The sequence below is a fragment of the Hipposideros armiger genome, unplaced genomic scaffold (assembly GCF_001890085.2).
Source record: "Hipposideros armiger isolate ML-2016 unplaced genomic scaffold, ASM189008v1 scaffold_30, whole genome shotgun sequence".
Classification (NCBI taxonomy): Eukaryota; Metazoa; Chordata; class Mammalia; order Chiroptera; family Hipposideridae; genus Hipposideros; species Hipposideros armiger.
The window spans coordinates 2,446,773-2,458,042 of NW_017731380.1; the positions used below are offsets into that span (position 1 = coordinate 2,446,773).

Consider the following 11,270-nt stretch of genomic DNA (forward strand, 5'->3'; position numbering starts at 1 on the left):
AACCATAGAGTTGGGAGGACTATGGGTGGGGCTGGGCCCTTGCTAACCCTATAATCCTGACTTCCCGTTCATCCTTATAAGGTAATTCTGCAGTTGGGATCATAATAAAGGAATTAGCCATCTTGAAACCAGGGTCTTTTCTGCCTCCACGTGGGCTGCGGGTAGGAGCTCCGTGTAGGAGGTGTGCTTTCCGCACTGCGGTGGTGGTCTTGCTTCTTTTTCTTTTCCCGAATAAACCGTTTCTTTTGTGGATTACTTGGCGTTTTCACCAGTTCAACACAAAGTATAAATTATAATTCACAGAAAAGGAGAGATCTTTGTATTAGAAAACATAAGGGATCTGAACTACAAAGGTATAAAGGAAAAAAAGATTTATACCAAATGAATTCCCGTTTTATATACCATTTGACTCCTTTATGTACCATCATTTTCATATATACTAAAATTCTGAAAAATGCATCATCTGGTTGTACTTCTAATACTTTTAAAACTTAAAAATAATACAGAGTGACAAAAATCCATGTCTTAGAATAATCAAGGAATTAAAAGGTTCTAGGACGACTAAGTCCTCCTCTAACCTTACCTCAAAGGATGCCGTGCTTTCTCTAAAGGTAAAAATGTTATGCCCACTTCAGATAAAACTTCAGGTATTTTGGAGATGAGTATAGAAGGTAAAATATTGGAGAATATATATTTTGAAACACTTCAAAAGAGTGTACTGGAATCTATCTGATCATGGGAGACACTTGATTGGGGGGAAAAAGTACTAGGTAGGGTAATCTTGGATTCCCAGGTACTCTTCCAGAGACACCAATATCTGTGCCCACCTGGTATGAAGCACCTTGGAGCTTGTAGGACTTTGAGAAGAGGGTAAGCTGTACAGATGGCTGTAAAGATTTGTGATTAAGTACCTTCATATAGAAGGCCAGGCAGAAGTCCTAATGCTGGAATGTGATTTTAAGAGACTGGAACTGCTGCTAGAGCTGGCTGCCTATTCAAGGTCCATGAGGACTGAACAAGGAGCAAAAAACCAAAACCAACACCTATGGCTTGTTACAGACTCAGAATTAGGACTCTTTCACCCTTGTTTTCCTACAACTTACCCAGGGAAAACCTTTTATGATCTAACAAAGCTGAATAACAAGTAAAATTTCATACATACACAAAAAGAAATCTAACGGATTAAAAAGTGTGATTTAATTAGTAGTCAAACATGTCTCTTTCATTAAGTGTTAAAATTAAGGTGATCAAAAATAAAATTTAAAATAAAAGTAAAATTTAAGGTATGGAAGTTACATCCTTCCATATTTTAAAATTAACATAATTTTTAAAATGTATGTTTTTAAAAAATGAATGTCAGTTGCCCAGCCCATTTGTCCCAAATTAATTAAGCCTATAAATGAAGCTCTAATTTGATAGAAACAGTGTATACTTAGGTTTTGCTCTGTGGCTTTAATTTGCAAAAGTAAATTCAACAAGTCTGGGGAAGAGAAATTCCACCTACTTTCGAGATCTTCCATATGTGCCTGAAGAGTTCTTGCAAGGTTAATAAACTAGAAACAATGCAGAAAGAAATACAGTAGTTGAAATGTTACAAATGGATCTAAAGAGAATCAGTATAGGAGATTCATTTCTATTTAAAAAGTCAAACATCATTTTAAGCCTTTAAAATAGGGGTCTTTCTCCCCTCATGTGAAAAATTACAAAGCTTAAGGATATTGGTTTTACAATTTTTAAAAGATAAATTATTAGTCAAGTAGAAATAATGTATTAATCATGTAGAAATTGGGAGCAAATACGAAATTTTATCCAATGAAATTCCTCTTGTATAAATATAACACTTCAAAAAATTATGAAGAAAAAATTAAGCATCACAATTTGGAAATAAATAAATACTATTTTAATGGTCAATTTAAAAAATTAAAACAAAAACAAGAATCAATATTTTCCTGCCTAAATTTGATAGCTCTAGAAGTATTACATTTAATTTTGTATTTAAAAAAGAAAATCATAAAAATTATTTGCGCCTTTTTTAACTTGTCTATAGCTTTTACAAACGCATGAATTCAACATATCTTATATGCTTTATGTTTATTCATTCTAAAGAGAAAAGTCACCTTTTTAGAAATCATTTTAGGGCGTTAACTAAATTTAGGTACCCTGATTCTAAAGTACCTTGAAGTCAAGAGATCTTTGCTCAAATTTTGAATGCTCTGACATAGTTCATTCTCTTTTCTCTCAATGAAAATAATGTCAATTGGCTCACAGGTGTAATGTTCACATGATGGTTACAGAGAAATGTTTTACCAATTTAGAATCAGTATTACATACAGTGTAATATTTGATAATTTTAAAAATAAACTTTAGCCCTCACCATAAACTGCTAGTTTTTATCACCAAAATGAACATTTATGTGAAAAGGTTGTTTATGAACACATTTCAAGAGATGTAGGCAGCCCTAGCTTTTGCTACACAAAATGGGAAAGGCGGCCACCAAGTATAAATTTCCCTGGTACACTGAGGCAAACAGTACTTGTAAATACCTAACCAAAAAAAAGGTAGCTTAAATGTTAAATAAAGGTAATAGTGTACAGATTAGTAAACACCAAATAGTCCTTATTTTAGTATGTAATATGTACATACTTAAAAATTAGTACATTGGCAATCTTTTACATGACAGTAACAAGTAAACTGAAGTTTATCTCCCATATTCTCTTGGTTTTTGGAGTTCAATTTCAGGTGTCTAAACTATAATACTGAGGTGTTTTTTGTTTGTTTTTTTTCAATTAAAAAGAGCCCTTTTCCTTAGTGTTTCCAATTCTGTTTTCCCTGAGGTATATTCCAATTACTAAAATAGCTTTATGAGAAAATTAGCCTGCTTGATATAGAAGACAGTAATTGCTATTAAACCTACAATATCTTTATTTTTAAGACACATTTTAATATAACAGAGCTCCCCAAAGGAAACAGAATGTGAACACATAAAACAATACGCTTTCCAAAGCAAACACCTGGCACCCTCCCTTTTCCCCCACGCCAATATACTTACTCGGACACGTGTGCTTGGTTCATTTGTATTTCCCATCATATCAGAAAAGCTTTGTTCGCACAAGTGCAATAACACAACTAGGTAGAGACCAGAGCTGATAAACTCATACTCAGCCTTCAAAAAGGAAGTAAACAAGAGAAAAAGAATATGAAGAATGAAAAATTAGTAGACTCAAGACTGATATTCATAGCATACTGATAAACTAGAGGAAATGTATTCATGTCTAGTTCCTAGTAAGAGATATTGTGCGATCTTATTAAATCAGGAATAAAGGGCTGCCCTTCATCATTTCACAGATTATACTATGCCAAATAGAGTCCAAATAAGTGTGTGAATATCTTCTTTAGTCTCATATAGTCTTCCCTTATGTAATGATTTAAATAAAGTGGGACTTTTAAATCATTTGATGGTAGAATGAATTCTTTGGTTCTCTATAAAGCTCATAACAGATTTCATTGCAAAAATAAATTACTATAAATGTTTACTTAAAAACACCATTTCATCTACAGCTACATCAATATACTATATAACTAAACATATTCTGATAGGTCAAATATTTATATAATGTGATTAATTTAAAGGCTACAGTAATTACAAAAATGAACTAAAAAAGGAAATAGAGTAACTTCCTCAAACAGTTCTTTGATTCCAAACTGGTTTTTTTTGAAGCTAAGAATACAAATCATGAATACAGAGTTATTAAAATCTAAACTGTCCCATAATTTTTATATAGCAAAGTATCTGTAAGTTGTACCATTTTTTGGTAATTAACTCATCTGAAGTTAAGAACTGCATGTTCTTAGTACCAGCTTCAGCAAGTTATCAGATTCTACAGAGTATTCAAGATATTTGAAATTGATTTATTAGTTTCTTTAAATGCGTCACTTACTTTGCTTATTTTTAACTTAAAAGGGAATCATATATCTGTAAGATTAAAAAAATGTTAATGATGGATTTCCAGTCAAGATGGCGGAGTAGGTAAACAATGTTCTCACCTCCTCTCAGGACCACATCAATTACAACAAAGCTACAGAACAACCATCACTGAGAATTGCCTGAAGTCGAGCTGAACCAAAGCCTTACAACTAAGGACAGACAGAAGAAGCTACCTTGAGACTGGTAGGAGGGGCAGAGACACAAAGAGGTCTGGTCCCACACCCGCCTGTGACCATTAAAAATCAGGAGGGATATTTCAGCTGCAGAGGCTCCCCCACCACCCAGAGAAGCAATGGGTCCAGCCCATACCAGGCTCCCCAGCCCAGGGTTCTAGTGCTGTGGAAAGAAGTCCCCGTATCTGCTGGCTGTAAAAACCAGTGGAGATTGTGGATGAGTGAGCCAGAGGGCTGCTGCAGTCCAAGGCACTCCTCTTAAAGGGCCCGCGCATGAACTTACTCCCTGATGGACTTACTTGCTCTGAGCTCCAGGGCTGGGCCAGCAGCTCAAAAGGCATCAGGGACATATGGGGGGAAAACTGAGGGTGAGGGCTGGAGGGGTAGCTTTCTCCCGGAAGGAGTAGCTGGAGGAAGCCATTGTTTCTTTGTGAGCCCTCCCACTCCCTGCATGCTGAGGCAGACAGATGCTATATCTGAGTCTCCATCCAACTGGCTATCACTTTTTGTCTGCCCCACCCTAATTATTCCCTGAGACCCTGCCCTAGCCAACTTTCTGGCACACAATGCTGCTTCCAGTGGCTTTTCCCTACAAACAACTTGTTAGCTCATACTGTAGACTTTCATCAAATCTCTCAAAGGTTCACAAAACCCAAACAAGAAGTAGCTGGCTTTGGCATGTCCCATACATCTGGCTTAATAGCCCTTAGCCCAGCAATAGCAGCAGCCACCCTCGGTTCACAGATTGGCACCTTTAAGCCCAGTGCAGGATTGTTTTGTGGCTCTTACCAAGTGGCCCCGGGCAGGTCACAGGCTGTGGCTAAATTTGGCCTGCAGTGGGTCCCCTCCCAGGAGGTCCCAGGGCTGGCACGCCTGGTGGCCAGCTTCAGATCAAGCCGGAGCTATCACCTGGCTGCCTCCAAGGACAACATACCAGAGGGCAGACTGGGCAGGCCCCAGAACTGCCTAAAGAGAACCGTGCTCTGTGGAATCAGCCCTTGCATCACATCAACTCCACTGTAGTCATGGCCAGTCCCACAACCAATCAGCCCAAGGGTCAATCCCTCCTACTGATGTGCAAACAGCAACCAAGGCTCAAATACAACAGGACAGCCACTTTAAGACTGGGAGGCATAGCAGCTCTACCTGACACGTAGAAGCAAACACACAGAGGCAGCCTAAATGGAAACACGTCCCAAATGAAAAAACAGAACAGAGCTCCAGAAAAATAACTAAACAAATTGGAGACAAGCAATCTACCATATGCAAAGTTTCAAACAATGTTTACAAGGATGCGCAATGATGTCAGTGAGAATTTCAACAAAGAGATAGTAAACATAAAAGTAGAGACAGAATACAAAAAAGAACCAGTGAGAAATAAAGACTACACTAACTGAAATGAAGAATACAGTGGTGGAAATCAAAAGTAGATTAGATGAAGCAGAGGATCATATCAGTAAATTAGAAGGTAGCAAAAAAAACAAAACAAACCCCCCCCCCAAAAAAAACCAAAACAACAAACAAAACAAAACAAAACAATAAAAACAGAAAAGAAAAAAAAATGAGGATAGTTTAAGGGGCCTGTGGGACAACATCAAATGTACCAACATTTGCATCATAGGTATTCCAGAAGGAGAAGAGGAGCAAGGAATTGAAAATATCTATCTGAAGAAATAATGACTGAAAACTTTCCTAACCTGGCAAAGGAAATACATATACATGCCCAGGAAGAACAGAGAGTCCCAAACAAGATGAACCCAAAGAGGCCCACACCAAGACACATCATAATTAAAATGACAAAGGTGAAAGACAAGGAGAGAATCTTAAAAGCAGCAAGAGAAAAGCAGTTGGCTACCTATAAGGAGCTTCCATAAGACTGTCAGCTGATTTCTCAACAGAAGCTTTGCAGGCCAGAAGGGAGCTGCAGGAAATATTCAAAGTGAAGAAAAGCAAGGACCTACAACCAAGATTAATCTACCGAGCAAAGCTATCGTTTAGCATTGAAGGACAGATAAAGAGCTTTCCAGACCAAAAAAAGCTAAAGGAGTTCATCACGACCAAATCAATATTACAAGGAATGTTTGATGGACTTATTTAAGATGAAAAGATCAAAAATATGAAAATGGAAATAATTACTATATATCTATCAACAATACTCTGAATGAAAATAGATGAAATGTTCTAATAAAAAATAGGGTGGCTAAATGGATAAGAAAACAAGGCCCTTACTTATGCTACCTACAAGACTCACTTCAGATTGAAGGGTACACACACAGACTGAAATGAAGGTAAAGGGATGGGAAAAAGATACTTTATGAAAATGGAAACAAACCAACAAAAAGCTGGGGTAGGATACTTACACCAGACAAAACACACTTTAAAACAAAGGCTATAACAAGAGACAAACAAGGACCCAGTAATCCCCTTCTGGGTATTGATCTGAAGAAACCTAAAATGCTACTTTGAGGGGATGTGTGCATCCATGTGTCCATTGCAGCATTGTTTACAATGGCCAAGATGTTGAGGCAGCCTGGGTATCTGTTGATGGATGAATGGATAAAGAGGAGGTGGTGCGTATATACAGTGGAATATTGCTTGGCTATGGATGGGATTGGGTTCTTATCATCTGTGGTGGCATGGATGGACCTGGAGGGTATTGTGCTGAGTGCAGTATGTCAGACAGAGAAAGACAGATGCAATGTGATTTCACTTATATGTGGAATCTAAAGTACAAAATAAACAAAACAGAAACAAATTCATAGATACAGAGAACATTTTGATGGTTGCCAGATGGGAGGGAGTTTGGGGGAGAGTGAAAAAGGTGAAGGGATTAAGAAGTACAAATTGGTCGTTACACAGTTGTTATGGGGGTGTAGGGTATAGCATAAGGAATATAGTGAATAGTATTGTGATAACTATGTATGGTGTCAGATGGGTACTAGATTTATAAGTGTGATAGATGTGAAGGGGTTTGGGTGCAGGGTGAAAAGGTGAAGGGATTGAGAAGTATAAACTGGTAGTTACAAAATAATCATGAGGATGTAAAGTAAAGCACAAGGAATACAGTCAATAATATGGTAATAACTATGTGTAGTGCCAGATGGGTACTAATCAGGGGATCCCTTGTTAAATTATATAAATGTCTAACACCACTATGCTGTACACCTGAAATTAATATAATATTAAATGTCTAAATAAATGAAAGGAAGGAAGGAAAGAAGCAAGGAAGGAAGGAAGGAAGAATTAAAAAATGTTAATGGTTATCACCTTGAAAAAGATGAAGCCACTGGATGAGGAAATACAAACCATATTAAACTAATCATTTAAAATGAGGGTAGCTGGTAGGCCACTAGAATCCATGATTCATAGAGAACAAAGAAGTTAAGGCAGGAAGCTTAATTGAAACTGTCATTTTTACAATGACTCCACCTAACATTTCCTAACACTTCTAAATTACTTAAGATGTAGATCATTAAAATCTTTGGAGGTAAAAACATTCCTGGTTGAACTGAAAAGCCAACAACACAATTAAGAGACATGATGGAGCACCTACAGAAGGAAGAATGGCAGGAGAAAATCATCCTTTAAAACCTACTCTCATTTTGAGAAGACACAAAATAACTTCTTTGCATCACTCCACCTTTCCATATTCTTTCCCCTGTTCTTTAAAATACCAATGCTCCGTTGTCTAGAGAGACTCCTTGGAGATTTAAGAAAATTCCTTGCTTAAAGTGGTATTCTTTTTGGACAACTGGCTCATTAGAGAATAAAACAATAGTTAGTATTAGAGTAGCATTTGTGGTACATCAACTGTCTAATGGTTCATTTACTAGATCAGTAATTCTTAACCTGGGTCTATGCAATTAGCTTCAAAAAATCTGGGAATCCCTTAAGTTATATACAGATTTTGTGTCTGTATATTTGTATTTTGTAAGGAGTGTCCGTGGTCTTAATCTGATTTTCAAAGGGTTCCATTATTCCCAAATTTAATACGTTGTTCACAAATGATCATATACTGCATTATTACATTTATATGAAATATCTAGAATAGGTAAACCCATAAGGACAGAGAGCAGATTGGTAGTTGGTTGCCAGGGGACGTGGGAGGGGGGTAATGGGGAAAAACTGCTTAATGGGTACAGGATTTTCTTTTGGAGAGACGAAAATGTCTTGCAACTAGAGGTGGTGATTACACAATATTGCAAATGTACTGATACCACTGAATTATTCACTTTAAATGGTTTTTGTTATGTGAACTTAATGTCAATAAAAAAAAGTGGGGGTCCATTATTCCTTCATTTAAAGTGCTTTTCAAAAACTCATGCATTCTTTCACCATAATATTTCTTTTTATAACAAATATGCTAAGCACACTTGCATAGTAGAGCTCTAGGATCATCCCTGTAATCTACTTTAACATCTTTGCTTTTCCCCCTAGTTTTCCTTTAAGCTCTTCACATTCTACCTGTATAATTTAAACATCTCAAAAATCAAAAAAAATTAAAGCTATTAAAGAAATAAAAATTAGTGATTAATTCATTTATTGGGAAGGAGGAGTTATAATACTGAAATATCCGAGAAATGAGGAAAAAAATTTGGAAAAACTTAATATGATCAAAGAAACACTGACATTATTCGTTATATAAATAACAGGCTGTAGTGATACAAATACTAAAGGAAAGAGAAAGAACGTGAACTTGGAATAAAAAAGGTTTCATAAGATTAACTTGTTCAACATAAAGTTGGTGGCAGGAGTGAGGAGGGTAAAGGGAACCAGGATAGTAGGAAGAACGTGGGTCAGATATGCATATAAAAATTATTCCTAACACAAAAACACAGAAATAGGATGCAAATCCAGGACTTGGTGTTGGAATGTTTCAGCACTCAGAGGGATTCACAACTGAAGACAGCTCTGGAGAGATATAGTTGGCATGCCTACTCTGAGACCACCTCCCTAAGACTTTATTATTTTCAGGTTAATTTAAAAAGAATATAATGTATTTTATCTTAATAAATTTAAAACCTGTGACTTGGTTATTTGCCTTTCAGTTATAAAAAGTTAGGATGGGAAAAATAAAAATTATAAAATTACAATACCTAATGCAGTAACAGAGAATTATGTGAAGAACATTATTATTACTATTTTTATTATTTTAATGCTGGTTTTCTGACCATGATTTAATCTTTTCTTCAAGAGTTGTCCTTTAAGCATAGAACAGACACTTACCAAATTAGGCAAAATATACTAACTTGTTCATTTGCATGAGCTCTATGTAGTTCATGAATATCAAAATCCTCCAGGTTAAGCTGCAACTTCTCTTTACAAAGTTCACAGGTGGTTACAGCCTCTAATGAAGAACCTGGTAAAAATTAAATAATAAATAAAGCTTAGTTTTGCTATGTCTCCACAAAACATTTTTCCTTGTAAGTTCTCAGCTTAGAATGTAAAAAATCAAAAGGAAGGGGGGGGTGGGGAGGGGGAGGAGGGAGATTGCATTACTGCCATATACCAGTAATGTCTCCTAAAATAGCAACCAACAATACCTGATGTGCATGTCAGGTCCTACTCCATGATATTTAAGCCTCCACCCATTATTACATAGCTATTGTTTCCTCCCAGATACGCATACATTCCTGATCATGGGAAGCTGACAATGGACTGTCATCTGACTTCCTACTTCCTCTTTATTTTGGCAAGATGGCATGAAAACAATGTTTAATAATACAGTATTTCAAACAACTAGCTACACAGACCTATGCCAGCATCTTTGATGCGACAATACCAGGGGTGCCAAAAAAATGTATACACACGACTTGTATGCATCTTTTGTTATTGGTATATATTATTACAATTTTAATACAGTTTTTTCCTTTCTTAAAACGTATATACCTAAGACCTTTTGTGGTTTAAGAAATGTGCAATCCCTAGGCTAAGGAGGGAAAAAAAGGAATCCACTTTTGTTCAGATCAAAACAGCTCCTTTCAGCCATAAAAAGAATGACGTCCTGATACATACTACAACATAGATGAACTTTGAAAACATTATGCTAAGTAAAATAAGGTAGACACAAAAAGAACAAATAATGTACTATTCCATTTATATGAAACATGTAGAATAGACAAATTCATAAAGTAAGTAAATCAGAAGTTATAAAGGATTGGGAAGAGGATGTTACTACTTAACGGATACAGAGTTTCCATTTGGTGTGATGAAGTTTTGGAAATACATAATGGTGATGTTCGCACAACATTCTGGATGCACATAATGTCACCGAACTGTACGCTTAATAATGGTTAAAAGAGCAGATTTTATATGTATTTTACAACAATCTTTTTTAAAAAGCTCGTTCTGTTCCATATGCATTCAACATTTGGTTACTAATCTGGTTACAATTAAGTAGGTAATAGTTTTGTCAAACTAAACATATAGCCACCCCGCTTCCCCTGTGTTTATTTTCAGAAAGAAAAGAGCAAGTAGTAACCCCTATCTTCAAAGAGCTCTTAAAACTCTTAGAATTAGTGTTCCTTAGTAACAGCAATTCTTTAAATAGTAAAATATGGCATAAAGTCCAAGACAGCAGTAGTAACTTATATGCATTCTCTAGAAAATAGCTGAAAGGAAAGTGACTGCTATTCTGAGGAAATGTTGTCTTTACTCAAATTTCAGTAAGATATTTACTATATTTCAAGTGTATGAATAAAACAGTTGTTGCTTCAGGAGTTTAGCACACATGAAGATGCTGAAATTAAAATGCACCTAGAATATTTTTTAATTTTTGAAAATTAATATTGTAACACTGAACTAAATGGATAAGTCCATATTATGAACTGATGGAGAATATAAAGAATATAAAGAAGGCTTTCTCTTATCAGACATTTCTTAAAAGTATTCTCTAATTCAAAAGTAGGAAAACTATGGTGATCACAAAATATGCATATGGACCTTGGAGATCATTTAATACAAATTATTTTACATCTTAGGGCTTCATTTTTCTCATTCATGGAATAAGTGCCTCACAGAAGTTGTTCCCAAAGGTCATACACAGCTGGGAGGAACTCTTTTATCCTTACCTTCTTTAATCCAGGGCTCTTTCCATTATACCCCACCTCATT

General features: G+C 35.9%; 1 protein-coding gene across 7 annotated transcripts in view; it reads right to left on the minus strand.

The window, feature by feature from the left end:
• Window positions 1-11,270, minus strand: part of MARCHF7 (membrane associated ring-CH-type finger 7) — a 53,659-nt gene that overhangs the window by 2,695 nt on the left and 39,694 nt on the right. For 4 of the 7 annotated variants that reach the window (XM_019636834.1, XM_019636837.1, XM_019636835.1 and 1 more), the window contains 3 exons: window positions 9,408-9,517; window positions 3,050-3,163; window positions 1,505-1,553 (listed from right to left, as the gene is read on the minus strand). In XM_019636834.1, the coding sequence (XP_019492379.1) occupies window positions 1,505-1,553; window positions 3,050-3,163; window positions 9,408-9,517 (273 nt within the window). Of the gene's footprint in view, window positions 1-1,504; window positions 1,554-3,049; window positions 3,164-9,384; window positions 9,518-11,270 lie in introns of all 7 variants that reach the window. The other 3 variants (XM_019636839.1, XM_019636836.1, XR_002123290.1) reach the window with 2 other exon arrangements.